Source organism: Kwoniella bestiolae, chromosome 1, assembly GCF_000512585.2.
Source record: "Kwoniella bestiolae CBS 10118 chromosome 1, complete sequence".
In the NCBI taxonomy this organism is placed as follows: domain Eukaryota; kingdom Fungi; phylum Basidiomycota; class Tremellomycetes; order Tremellales; family Cryptococcaceae; genus Kwoniella; species Kwoniella bestiolae.
In genome coordinates, this window is record NC_089241.1 from 4,480,446 (window position 1) to 4,494,474 (window position 14,029).

A 14,029-nucleotide genomic window follows, 5' to 3' on the forward strand; every position below is an offset into this window, starting at 1 on the left:
TACGGGTCAACTGAATGCTAAACATGGGGATGGAGATGACGAATGGTAGTAACATTATGATGATATAGTGGGATTAAACCTACTGAAGAGACACTGATTATGAGGAAAATAGAGAAATCGTAAAATGGCGTTAAGAACTGACAATGAACCAAAAGGGTATCTCCTATCCCCTATCCCCAATTTCCTCCAATCCAAAAACAAAAAAGCAGACTCAACCCCACTCAAACTAATCCCTAATCCCTAACAACCTTCCTACTCTTCCTCCTCCTAACCTTCCCTCCCCCTCCCGCCTTACCCGTCGCCCTCCCCCTCCCTCTACCAGCCCCCCAATCTCCCTCCCTCGCATCCCACTCTTCACCCTCCAATACCAACTCCCTTGGAGCCCACGCACCAGGACTCTGGATCGCCAAGATAGGTGGACCGGCATTCTCCCGAAACTTACGCGGGGTAGCCAGATGGCTCAGGTGCTCTGGGATGGGAGGTACGGGCGGTTGAGAGGGGGCGACAGGTAAGAGCAGGGCAGCTTTGAGGGATTTGATGGATCGTTTTTTACCTAGCTCCTTACTTGTGTTTGTGGGTGGAGTCGAGGGAGTTACGGTTGTCGAGGGAGTTGACTTGGGCGGGGTTATAGGTTTATAGAAGAATGATTTCGAGTAATCAATATCTTCCGTTTGAGGACCAAATAACCCATTTATACCTTGGGTGGTATCCGACCTAGATTTGTATGGTGACCACCCTGCGAACTGTTTGCCTTGTTCGTCCCAATTCAATCTCGGTGATAACACCAAATTATCATTATCTTCTTCCTTCCCCTTCTCCTTCTCCGCTTGACCAAGAACGGCACTTCGTAATTTTGCCAAAGACGGTCTACTCATCAGACTTGATGCAATGTTCGAGATTGACGTAGCATGATGTATCATTTTCGGTCTGGCCACAGAAGTAGTGGGCACAGGTGGAAGGTCAACAGCCTCGTTGGAATGTGAATCGCATATCACTGGAGAGGTTGTGATGAGGGTAGGTAAGGCCGGTTTGGCTGTTGAGATCTTGATGGGACCTTTGGGTTGGGATATTCCGTTTGGCGAGGTAGATATCGGCGGCAAGGGTTCAGATGATTTGCCAAGTAATGCTGATTTGATAGATCCCAACCATCCTTCTGGGAGGGGTACGGCAGAGCTGGTCGATAAGGCGGATTGGCGTAATGCAGGTGTGGAATGGGCTATGCGCAACTTCGTAGCTCTATCGCCATATTTCAGAGGTTTCTTCGTTTCTACACCTTGCACCTGCTGCTCTTCGACCCACGTTGACGATTGAGGGGTAGTAGGGAGTGGTATCCTAGGTACACCATTATCCATACCCATACCCATTCCCATACCTGACGGCACTTCCTCATCCTGTGGTAACTCGATAGTCCCACTATCAGGCGAATCGAACTCCAAATACTGATCCACGTCCACAGCATTATCCAAGATCCTCCTCCCAGCCTCGTTGTGATGGTGATACTGAAAATCGTTAATCTCCCTTACAGCCCGGTCTTCACGTATGGTCGAACTAGTCTCGTTGGCCTCCATGAAAGAGTCGCTCGAGAGGATCGAAGAGTTATCTCTGAGCGATGTGGCATTTGAATTGGATGATCCCAAGGAATACACCGAGGTATAATCGTTCAATCCCATTGAGTACAATACCTCATCCTCGGTACATTGTTCCTCGTAATCCTCAGGCAAGGGGGAATAACCATATTCGTCCTCATCGACCATCGGCGGAGGAGGCGGCGAAGAGGTAAATACATCATTCACTCTGGAGGTAGAAGTGACGGTGGTATATCCCATCAAGTCCGTAGGGGAGGATATGACTCTCTGACGTCCATCAGGGATATAAGGTGGTTTCTGTTCCTGCGGGGGCGATTCTGTACCAGCCCGTCTAGGTTGGGAAGGTTTGACCCTCTTCACGCCTTCTCCGTTCTTTGCTAGACCCAAACCAACATCCACACTTGATTCTCCAGGGGACGAAGCCGAACTGTCCGTACTTGTCATCTTGGGTTGAACCACCCCCCAGCCATTCCACCATGAATTTTCTGCTGTGGGAGTCTGTTGCCCCTGCCCCTGGCCCTGGACTTTGGGGAGAGAGTTGGAAATTTGATCCTGGATAGCTAGGGACCGAAGGATGGATGAAGATGATTTCATCGGTAAACCATGTTCAGTGATATGTTGATGTCGTATCATCCTCTCTTCCTCTGACTGACTCCTCTCCATCCCCACTTCGGTGGATGGTCTGGTAAATCCATAAGTCCCATAAAGGTTATTAATCTCATCTTCGTCCTGCTCGTTGAAAGTCTTCTTTATTCCTTTTCTCCTGCTTTGGAGTTTCTCAGCTTTAGGGGTGAATACGCGAGTTTCCTTGTATCCTGCCTGGTGGAGTAGATCGGCGAGGGAAGAGTACTCGTTAAGTGGGACGGAGGAGGAGGAAGAGGAGGGGGGTGAACCGATGGAAGAGTCTATGGATGGGGGTGGATAGCCTCGGGGTGGGCGGGTACGCGAGGGACCAGAGTTGGAGGAAGAGGGTTTAGGTTTGGCTTGGGATAAAGAAGAGGGATATCGCTGGGGTGTCGAGGTTGTCATCGTGTTTTGGGTCTGGATGGGGTGAGGTGAGGTGTATCTACAAGAATGGACGGATGGTTCAGCGAAAAGGTTTAAGATGATGTAGATGTAATCAAGGCAAGGGGGATGAACGAATCACTTACACTAGGTCGTAGGTTGAATGATGTTATTCAGGTTGATCGACTGGTACTAGTGAAAGTGGTGGTCTGTGCCCAATGTTTCTTGACAAACCGCCCTTTAGCCCTTTAGGCACTACTACTAACAACCCTCAAATCAAAGAGTTGTGATCTGTGCGCGAGGTTGGGTTTTATTTTGATGTCCTGTGTTGTTTTATCTATCTCCTTTCTATAATCTTGTTTCCAGCTTTAACTTTTGCGTTTATGACTTGCTCACTTGTTTGTCGTTGTGCTTTGTTGACCAAGGAAGGGACGAGGGGTTCGTCGGTCAAAGGGAAATTAAGGGACCGCTTGGTCGATGTGTGTCTGGTGTGGTGTTGTCGTCAATCGTTTGGTCGTTTCGTCAGATATCTTTCTACTCATTTGTCGTCGTTGATCAGTGAGTCAAGTATGCTATTACTGGCAAACAAGCATGTATCAAGAGATGAATGATGAACGCCAGCATGCAAACCGACTATTCTCATGCAAGGTCAAAAGGAAGGGATCAATCTTGATTCTCACAAACAATCACAGCATCAGGGACACCAAACAAAGAAAACAGTCGCGCAGTGGCTTGAATGACATTTCACATCGGATGGTCATCTATTCAATGGCTGCAGTGCGGTAAATGTAGTACATCATCATGCTCCCCTCGTGAGATTCTCTATGTAGTACTACTGTAGCATGGTTGAGCACCATTCAGTGACAGGGGCAACAAGGGGCAGATACACGTGCATACTCCTGATTCATATCAAATGGAAGGGTTTCAAATGATGTACTCACTGCCAAGGAGATCTCCGGTTGTGATTGATATCCAATATCAATACATACAACATAACCTATACTGCTCATCTTGTCCACCTGACGAATACAAGAGTGTGACACATCATCTGGTAGATATGTTTACTAGTACACTACAAGTTGTAAGCAGCTACAAGACGTTCCATCCTCAGAGCTTGTCTACAAAGTGGACACTCGAGCTGCAAGGGGTTGAAAGTCAGCAAGACTCATCCAGGAGTCAATATCAGAAAAAGGTAGAGCACATGAGGAAACATTACAATGATGCTAAATGGGACCAAGTCATTGTGATCTTGCCAAAGGAGACCAAACAACAATACGTCAAAAAGTAAAATTACTTCAACTCACCTTCTCCAACCCGCCCAAACAACCCCAACAAAAGACATGTCCGCACTCCGTGACAGCACTTGTCCCTCCCGACCCCTGGCCCGTCCCTCGACTCTCAAGACATAACGTACACTGTCGTTCAGGCAGATCCAGCGCATCCTCCGTTAGATAGGTATTGGGTTGATCGTATTTGTCGGTATGCTGCGATTCCAGTAGGATGGTCTGTTGGGCCGTGAGGGGAGGAGTGAGCGGTGGGCTGAGGGGCAGGATATCGTCTTTGTATGGTGTGGGGATTGGGATATGCTTGGGTGGTATTTCAGAACTGGGTTCGTTGGATGGCTGGATTGATGAGCGTATTTGGGTTGAGAGTCTGTGAAGGAATGGTAAGAGCATTAATAGACCTAAGGGCTCGTATGATGCTGGACGCTTGTCGATAGGTTTGGGTGGGAGGGTAGATACCTTTATCGTATGTTAGCTATATCCTTGTCTTCTCATCTTGAAAATGGTCACGGAAGGGATATTGGAAGTGAATCATCCGAAGATGAAAAATGAGGGGAGATATCTCACATATGATAATCCAGTTATCCTCCTCCCCAACTCGAAGAACTTCCCTCTGAATAAAAATAACATCATATGTATCTCAGGAATCATCCTCCCAAGCGGAGACTCTATGAGGACTATCAACTTCTTCTTGAGCTTCTGCAGCTTCGTTTCTTCCCGATGTACTGCGGTATAGGAAGGGTTGCGTAGGTAGTTTGAGGTGATTGGTGAGAACAACAAAGAAGGAAGAAGGAGTAAGAATATAGTTATGACTCGTCTCTATTGCCATGTATGGATATAAGCTTCTAATCGAAGACTCGTCAGAGAACAACAGCTTACCTTTTTGGAAGGTAATCTTCCCCTGCCAAGATGCAGAGGCAGTATATCCGTATACTCCTCTCCGAGGGTGGAATAGCCCCTTCCGAAAGTGAGAGATAGATATACACCCTTGACCAACAGATCTACTATACTCTGTTTCTGGGCTAGCCATCTCGTACCTACATTCATTTCTATCATAAGCTATCATCTCCTATCATGTGATATTATTGAGGACAAGAGAAGCAGACATACCAGCTACATTCCTAGTGATCTCGGATACCAGATCAATAAGCTGGTATATCGTACTCGAATCTCGCTGATGAGCTCGTACTATGAGGTCGAATTGTCAGCTCAGCTTATTCCTTACCGATGAATTGAATGAACAACAGAGCTCACTTATCTGAGCTTGCGAGGCAGTCTCAAATGCCATACGATCGACGTGCTCTTCCTCTGCTACCATCGAAGAACGACGAGAGGAGGAGGCGACTGGTTGGTCCATCTTGCGGAGTCGATGAGAGAGCTTCTGGTTTTGGGGAGACTGTTCGTTGGAGTGATAATCTCGTACTCGTATATGCGAGTTTGTTGAGGTGGGTGTTGGCCAATAAGCGAGGTGCAGATATATATTGTCTGCTAGTGTCTATCGTCTGTAGTGATCGACCAAGGCAAGGAGGGAGGATATCAACCTGAACATGAGCAGTCTTACATTTCCGAGTAACCGGGAATCCAGTCACAAACAACCGATTACGATTCATTTGTAATTACTCAAGGCTAGAGACGCACAAGATTAGGATATTTCGTAATCGGCGGGTCTTGAACCAACCCCTGAAATTCGAAATTCGAGGTAAATCAGGTGGCAAACACAAGTTAGACCAACTGGTTGCTTCGTTCGTTTCTTCTTGCTGTACTGTATCATCCATTCCCATCTCATCTTACATCTGACTCCTCAGATACAGTGACAATAACAGCAACCAACGACGAGGCAGGCCACGACTGAACGAGAAGGATCATATTATCAAATCCGGGTGTCTCCGCCTCTCGCTTCCAAACCGACTCGACCTCACTATTTCTTCCCTTTAACGAGTCAACACCATGACTCTCACAGACTACCCGACATTCTCAGAGAGCCCGTTCTTCTTTGATCGGCGGAGTGCCAGTATCCCCCAGCAGGAGGATGGGATCGTAGGGGTGGGTCCACGTCCTCCTCTTAGGACTGACACCAGTCCCTCTCCTTTGATCAAATGATACAGTATAAGAATTACCAGCTAATATGTTGTATTGACTCAGCCCCACTCTGCTCCGAGGGTAGCGTATTACCACCCCAAGAATGTAGGAAATTATCATTATGGGGTATGTCTCGGTCATGCGCCTCTCATTTTTAGCTCCAATCAGCACGTCTGATAGAAGTGAATGATATAGCTAACATGGTTCATGTGATTGTATAGGAACGTCATCCGATGAGACCACACCGTATGGAACTTACCAACCAACTCGTACTGGGATACAAGCTACATGAGAAGATGACGATGCACGCTCCGAGGAAAGCTACGGAGCAGGAGTTGTTGGAGTTCCATGATTCGGATTATGTGGATTTCCTGAAGAGGTGAGTGGAAAATTCTGTTAATGGCAGTCAAGGTTGTGAGGTTGGATGAAAGAGTTATCAATGTATTATGGGTGTCCTAGACTCTCGATGATCTGACTTGAAAGGCTATTGCATATGGTTTGCGCGACATCACTGGCTAGATGGGATCCTACCCAGGAGAACATGGCTCATAACAAACAAATGATGCAATGCTAACCGCTCATGAACATAGGGTAACTCCCAAAAACGCCCAAAACCTAACCAAAGACTGGACGAAATTCAACGTAGGCGATGACTGTCCAATCTTCTACGACCTCTTTTCATTCTGCCAGCAATACGCTGGAGCATCCTTAGCAGCAGCCAGGAAGTTGTCCAGCGATTCAGCGGATATAGCTATAAATTGGAGTGGGGGGCTACATCATGCGAAAAAGGGGGAGGCGAGCGGGTTCTGTTATGTGAATGATATTGTTTTGGGTATATTGGAATTGCTTAGGTGGGTTGTTGCGTCTCTTCTTCCTAGTCAGCTCGATAAGCTAATACTATCAATTCCTCTTTTCTACTTCACACCATCTCTCTCCCTTTCGCTCTCCCTCAACTGACTGTCTTTACTGTACATACGATACTGTACTATACTATATCTACCCTTCCACACCCCACCCCAGATACCAGCCCCGAGTCCTCTACATAGACATAGACATCCACCACGGCGACGGCGTGCAAGAAGCCTTCTACCTCTCCAACCGTGTCCTAACAGTTTCATTCCACAAATACTCAGCAGACTTCTTCCCAGGAACAGGCAACCTCTCAGAAATAGGTTCAGACCTTGGCAAATACTTTTCTTTGAATGTTCCTCTGCAAGATGGGATAGACGACGAATCTTACATATCCCTCTTCAAATCAGTAATGGAACCTACCATAACCACTTTCAGACCGTCCTCCATCGTCCTTCAATGCGGGGCCGATTCCCTGGGATGTGATAGGCTCGGGACATTCAATCTGTCAATAGCGGCTCATGGTGAATGCGTAAGATTTATCAAAAGTTTTAATCTCCCATTATTGGTCCTGGGAGGAGGCGGGTACAGACAAAGTAGCGTAGCGAGATGTTGGGCCTACGAAACGGGTGTATGTCTAGGTTTGAACCTCGATAATGATCTGCCAGAAACGAACTACACGGAATTTTTCGGTCCGGATTATCATCTTCATCCTCCACTTACCGGTCGAATCCAGAATCTAAATACAAGACAAAGTCTTGAGAGGATTAGAATGACGATTAGGGAGAAACTACGGTATTTGGGAGGAGCACCTAGTGTCCAGATGCAGGAGATACCTAGTGATTTGATGGGATTCTTGGCGTCGGAGGAGAAGGATGAGGGTGAGTTGATGGAGGAACAGCCGGATATAAGGAGGGAGGGGAGGTTGAGGAACGGGGATTTGTTGGAGAAGGAGGTGAATGGGGGTGGGAATGGGGAGTCGGTGGGGGGATTACCTCTGGGTGGAATGAGGAGGAAGACTAGTGTGAGGATATAGTGGATCGAACTAGACTTGTCTGGTGGATGTTCTGTTCTGTACGGACGGAACGGTGGGACAAATACCATTTGCTGAGGTAGGATCGTCGATCCGATCGTGGAAATGGACCACCTCGAGGAGGAGAAGAGAAGGAAATCAGTCTTAGCAGTATCTAGTGTCATTCCTCCTGAGGCAAAGTCTCATCTCCGTCATTCCCATATGTATCATAATGTTGTATGGTATGATGTATACTCCATAAGCGCAGATATAAATACAAGATCAACTCTATCATCAGATCGTATACGAAACGACGATTCGGCAATATCGCTTCATCTCTTATCACTCATCTTCACGACACTGTATTTTGCATCTACAGTAATCGATCTTGACTCTCTTCCGATCATACACGTACTCCGGTCACGAATGTACAATATCTGACAGGAGGATGTACGTTGATCCCCAAGATATATCAAATCTTGAACTAATACTTCATCTTCATTGTCCATCTCTATCATGTATCTATAAAATCTTCCCATGAACCCTCCTCCGTCTCCACCAACCCCTCGCCAACCATACTCCTACCGCTACTATACACTGCAGAACCAATACTTTAATCCACCAACCCCATCCCTCTTTCCCATCCCCTTGCTCCGATTTCAACCTCTGTTTATTCGATAGATCTCTTATATTTTCTCGGTCGATAGACGGGTGGGTATGATCCACCCTTGGCGAATTGATTTCATTCAGTATCTCCCCATCCCGCTCTCCCATACTTGGGTTGAAACCCGATTCGATGTCGGCATGAGAAGAATGAAGGTCGAGCTTGTGTCGGACGTCTAGGAGGATGTCGTATTGCCATTCCTAAATATCCTCTAAACATCAGCATCGTGACCTTTATATAATGGTGGTTTTGGGGGGATAGAGTGGTCAAAACGGTAGAAGGGACGGCCTATGATATAGGCAGATACGAAATCAGACTCAACTCACGCCTATCGTGGCCATTTCCTGATCCCATGACTGGACGGACGATCTCATGGCTATAGCAGAATCGAGTAAATTCTTCTGAGAGGTTTCGAGGTGTTCTACGCGTCGCTGTAACTTTTCAAGATGTGTCCTAAGCACAAACGTACAGGAACACCGGATTAGCTTCAATGCCATACACCATAAACGATATAGCAGACTCCCAGCAAACACGTAATTTGGTATTTGCTCATCTCCCAACCCCCTCTTTATCGAGAATTGATGGATAGACGATACTCACGAGATAGCAGGATCCAAGCTCTCACCCACACTCTCCGACTTCTTACTCTTCCCCTTATCCGCCTGAGCAACATTACTAGCCAAAACATCCACCCTCCTATGCAAATGATCTATGGCCTCTAACATCCTCTGCTGCGAATGCTCAAGAATATCATCCATCACCTCTGATCCAGTTGAGAACCCATCTGTGCTTGGTCCAGGCGTTTCTGGAGATTTGTCCTCCTCCTCCTCCTCTTCCGATTGTTCTTTGGCATCAGCTGAATCTTTCTTCTTGGGTTGAACCTGTTCTTTTTTCGGGGGTAGGTGTTGTTCTTTGGCCTCTTCATTTTCTAGATCGTGGGGAAGGGGTGGGAGGTCATGTTTGGGTGGATTGGAATTATCGTATAGCCCGTCGATACAAACGACTGCGATTGTATCAGGAAATAGTCAGCATGCCTTCCTCCGGTCGATTGCCCGTGCCAGAATATGCAGTCTAGATAGATAGTAAAATCAATGTGTTTCAAGCTAGAAGAATGTAATACCTCGGTGTGGGGCTACTCACCATACTGGAAATCATGGTCCTTGAACCCCGACTGAAACTCCGAATCCTTTATCGTCTCGAGATTATACAAGAACGCCATCGGATCAGGATTGACCGGCTCGTCAAAACACCTAGCAGACCTCTGACCCTGATGCTGAGCCTCATCCCAATTTCCCTTCACTTTAAAACCCTCCAAACCAGCCGCTGCAATCCCGTATCCCATATACCGTCCCTTCAGACCATTATTCAGTACGCTTCCACCTTTGAGGATGGTCTCCGTATCGTCCGACCAAACTGTCGAACCTATTCCGATACCCACCCTGATGGATCGCGAGGCAGCATCGATGATATTTTGCTTGACTGTTACTCCGGTGTAATCCCCATCGAAAGGGGTTTGGTCCACTAGGAGTATACCCGCCATCGAAGAAAGGGACCTCGCCGTGATATGATTTGCTAAGACCAAAGTACCAGGCGAACAATATATGACGATGGATGCGTCGGTATTATCGTAGAATGTATTATCCCGTACGAACGAATCTCTGCACGCTATTGATAGACCGTCCGCCAATGGTCGACCAAGGGGTGACATCTCCGGGTCCTCCCCATCTAGTTCTGGATCATATTCTTCTCCGACAGGACCAATCTCATTCTTATCGATGACAGCCCCAGTACACTGTAACTTATCCCCCTCTCTAATATGTACTGCTGTGAAGCCCCGGGGATTCTTGATCCAGCAATGCTTGATTGATTGACCCTCGTTCCCACCCAATATGACTAAACCAGCCGCATCGTCCATGTTCTTTATCCTGCCGAGCTTCTTCCTATTCCCATCTATAATCAGACTTCGCACTCCCACTCTAGCACATCTCCGACAATCCCCCTGTACTACCGTCGAGGTCTGTTTCCCTTCTACCCTCAATATGGCCCTCTCAGATCCAGTGGGATATCCGTAGGTCGCCAGTTCCTGGTCCGCCGCGGTGAATACTATAGTGCCGGACAGACGGTATAGCTTGTTGGGACATAGGAAGACTTTGGTACCCGGTCCACCATCTATGAACATCTGGTTGATCGAGTCGTAGTCTGCGAATCTGACACATGGTGGGGCGGCGGATACGAGGGGTAGGAGGAGGGTGCAGAGGAAGGTGAGTATGAGAAATGTGGATGTGGAGGAAAGAGGTTGGCGGTCGAGGGACGAGGGGCGAGTGTGTGACTGTTGTTCGGAGGACATGGTGGGGCAGGAAGGAGAGACACGACGCCGTCGTCGCTTGGTTACGCGTAGATGAGATGATTCCCCGCTGTTCGTCGAGCTTGATGGGGGATTATACTGGTCCATCACGACGAGATGACCCGTTGGACCGGAGAGCCAGCTATTTTCCTCGTTGGTTTCGTGAGCGCGTCGAGGGAGAACGGTATCGATGTGGGTGCAGGTGAGTATCGCTGTTGCTGGACAAGTCCGAAATGAAGTGCTCAGGCAATGTATTCAATGATGTTGAATTGGTACGAGTACGATAGAGGGTCATATCAAAAACATTGGAACATGCTGCGAGTAGACGCGAACACTTTCTTCTCTGTCAGGGCCAAAATGGAATGAACCAAATAAACCTTAATTTCACAGGCTAATGCCAATTAGACTTCAGGGTATTAGACAATAACGGACCATATACCTCCGATTACAACTTGATTTGTATTGGTGATTAGAGTGGAATCAAAGTGGAGGTGAATGGTGAATGATTTTGGTACTGTAACTTAGTCGAGTAACCTCATGTCTGTCTGTGCGGGTCTGATCGATGAAGATGAAGATGAAGATATAGCTTGACGACTGCTACTGCTTCAGCTCGTCACTAGGCAACTGAATCACCCGACGACAACACAAGTAGGCAAGGCGAGCTACACACTTATCGTCAACATGAACATATAACCAAGATTATCCTTCCTGCCTCATCTCTTTCATCCCCTTCTCCCGGTCTATCCAACGTTCCTTTCCACACCCCAACCGGATACTCAATCGCCAAAACTATCAGTAAGATAACATGGTCAAGGGCAACAATACTGGACTCCCAAACCATCATCAAGCTGAGAACGAGAAAGTGAAGGAGACCCATCCAGCTTCACTAGATAGCAGAGAACCTCACCTAGTATTCGATAACTTTGATATTGATGTTGGTGAGTAACCCTCTAATCGCTTCCTATCTGCAAAGTGATCGCACATTCAGACACTAACCAACATGACATATCCAGTCATCAAAGTCCTATTCGCAACCATCCTCTCACCCTTTTTCGTAATCTTCCTACCAATCACCTTCCTGTCCCAGACCCATTCGACCCATCCGGCATTCATCATATCATGCCTCTGGACATGTCTGATCTGCCTGGTCGGTGAGTCAGCTGTGGACTTCCTATGTAAGCCCGACTGCTCAGCTGATAATGTCGGACTGTACGATACATAGCCGTATGGAACCATATCGACAGGGTATACAGATCGGGTGGGACATGGTTATTTGCTCCGGAGAAGTTGAGATGGGATGAACAGATTGTGTTGATAACAGGGGGTGAGCTGGGTTTTTCCAACCACGTCCAATCATCATCCTTTCCCTTGCTGCATGTTCTGTCCATAAAATGAGCATTCCATCTCTTACTCTCGATTAGATGAGCAACTCGAAACATTCAGCTAACTGTGCTCTTGTCATACAGGAGGATCAGGCATAGGCGCCCTCCTAGCTGAGACGCTGGCAATGCGGAACGTCCCAGTGGTAGTACTTACGAAAGACCCTCCAAAGTTCGAGACAGAGAACGGTGCGTACTCATCCTCGCCATCTGCGGGAGGGGGTTGGTAATGTCGAGATAAGCTGAAATGAAATGAACATGTATCTAGAAAACATATACACCTATATATGCGATGTATCAAATTACAAGTCCGTCGAAGCTGTCGCTGAGAAAGTAAGGGAAGAGGTGAGTCCGTCAACTCCTTACGATTCGGCCTTGGAGCTGATGAGAGTAGGTGGGAGATCCAACGATCATAGTGAATAATGCGGGGGTGGTAAAGGGCAAATTACTGCTTGATCTCACGGAGGAAGATATCGTCGAGTAAGTCATATCGAACGTTATACAACGAACCTCACGACGATTCAGGCTGACTGAGGTCTGATCAAGTACGTTCGGATCCAACACCCTCGCCCATTTTTGGATACTCAAGGCTTTCTTGCCTTCTCTATTGAGACGAAATCATGGTCATATAGTTACCATGTCCAGCGTTATGGGTGTGGTCGGAGCTGCGCAAATGAGTGAGAATATGTTTTCATTCTCATACGCTCCATCTACTCGTCTGACCAAACCTTTGTGTTTGAAAGAGTAGAGCTAACCTCGAATGAATGTGTCACAGCCGACTACTGCGCCAGCAAAGCAGCGCTGATAAGTCTAAACCAGAGTCTGCGATTCGAGCTGGATAATCGGTAAGTCAGCATAACTCTCAGCCATCGTCAGGTTCCAGAAAAATCACTTTTCAAAGCTCACCATACTCATTCGTAGCTACAAAACCCCCAACATCCGCACCACCCTCCTCCTCCCATCTTTCATACAATCTACCGCCCTATTCTCCAAAACCGTCCTCCCCACTTCCAAGCTATTCAATTTCTTTTGTCCTCCCTTACAATCCCACCAGGTAGTCAAGCTCATCATTGATAATTTAGATTCGAGAGAATCGGCAATCATCAGATTACCGTTCTACACCAACCTCGCTAGGATTATAAATGATTGTGTGGGGGTGGTTCCTAGTTGGATGAGGGATTTGATCCAGCGGGTGAGTGTACCACTTACCAACCAAATATATCAGGCTGATCCATATCGCAGGTGGCAGGTGCAGATCACGCGATGGTCGAGTATGGACCCAGACCCGATGCCGCGCAGAGATTGGCCATGGAGAGAGAGTCGAAGCGGAAAGAGGAGTGATTAGGTCCTTCATACGTGATGAACGTTGTTTTTGTCCTGTTGCATAAGATATAGACATGCAGTAGCAATGTGAACCTTGCAATCGTTCAGTAAACACAATTCAGACGCAGTTCGTACATCTGTGTTGTGTGTCTCATGAAGGAGTGTCGGTATGATCAACCATCTGTGAACTCACACTTTACTTCAAGTTCAGGCGAAAGAAGACTAGACAAAACCATAAGGAAGATGATACATGACTACCTACTACTACTGCTAATGAAAATCAAACCATCATACCATATCCTACCTAATGTGACTAAGCTAACTAAGAGTATGTTTATGAAACAAAGGCATAAGAAATAAGAAATGAAGAGACCGAATCCGTGTATATTGAGTAAAAAATTAAAGTCCATATATTGTATGATAGGTTTGGGGTTCTGAATGGAATGGAATGATGAGAAAGGTAATATATCAACATGGATGAATGGAATAAAATATTATGGATGGA

General features: G+C 46.9%; 5 protein-coding genes across 5 annotated transcripts; 2 read left to right on the forward strand and 3 right to left on the reverse strand.

The window, feature by feature from the left end:
* Nucleotides 1-233: 233 nt before the first annotated feature.
* On the reverse strand, nucleotides 234-2,615 carry I302_101695 (uncharacterized protein; the record flags this gene model as incomplete). The annotated part of the gene is made up of 1 exon (XM_019187073.1): nucleotides 234-2,615. The coding sequence occupies one exon, from the start codon at nucleotides 2,613-2,615 to the stop codon at nucleotides 234-236; it is 2,382 nt and encodes a 793-aa protein (XP_019049951.1).
* A 1,048-nt stretch (nucleotides 2,616-3,663) lies between these two features.
* On the reverse strand, nucleotides 3,664-5,231 carry I302_101696 (uncharacterized protein; the record flags this gene model as incomplete). The annotated part of the gene is made up of 6 exons (XM_019187074.2): nucleotides 3,664-3,729; nucleotides 3,896-4,333; nucleotides 4,442-4,693; nucleotides 4,754-4,911; nucleotides 4,985-5,062; nucleotides 5,129-5,231. 6 exons carry the CDS (start codon nucleotides 5,229-5,231, stop codon nucleotides 3,664-3,666), a joined length of 1,095 nt encoding a protein of 364 aa, XP_019049952.2.
* A 590-nt stretch (nucleotides 5,232-5,821) lies between these two features.
* I302_101697 (uncharacterized protein) lies at nucleotides 5,822-7,838 on the forward strand (the record flags this gene model as incomplete). Its single annotated transcript, XM_019187075.1, has 5 exons — nucleotides 5,822-5,917; nucleotides 6,017-6,079; nucleotides 6,175-6,332; nucleotides 6,544-6,804; nucleotides 6,974-7,838. 5 exons carry the CDS (start codon nucleotides 5,822-5,824, stop codon nucleotides 7,836-7,838), a joined length of 1,443 nt encoding a protein of 480 aa, XP_019049953.1.
* A 498-nt stretch (nucleotides 7,839-8,336) lies between these two features.
* On the reverse strand, nucleotides 8,337-10,825 carry I302_101698 (uncharacterized protein; the record flags this gene model as incomplete). The annotated part of the gene is made up of 4 exons (XM_019187076.1): nucleotides 8,337-8,678; nucleotides 8,805-8,931; nucleotides 9,079-9,481; nucleotides 9,619-10,825. The coding sequence occupies 4 exons, from the start codon at nucleotides 10,823-10,825 to the stop codon at nucleotides 8,337-8,339; spliced, it is 2,079 nt and encodes a 692-aa protein (XP_019049954.1).
* An 802-nt stretch (nucleotides 10,826-11,627) lies between these two features.
* Nucleotides 11,628-13,542, forward strand: I302_101699 (uncharacterized protein; the record flags this gene model as incomplete). Its single annotated transcript, XM_019187077.1, has 10 exons — nucleotides 11,628-11,760; nucleotides 11,836-11,973; nucleotides 12,045-12,146; nucleotides 12,289-12,390; nucleotides 12,470-12,546; nucleotides 12,596-12,681; nucleotides 12,748-12,878; nucleotides 12,977-13,046; nucleotides 13,123-13,393; nucleotides 13,444-13,542. 10 exons carry the CDS (start codon nucleotides 11,628-11,630, stop codon nucleotides 13,540-13,542), a joined length of 1,209 nt encoding a protein of 402 aa, XP_019049955.1.
* Between the last annotated feature and the right edge of the window lie 487 nt (nucleotides 13,543-14,029).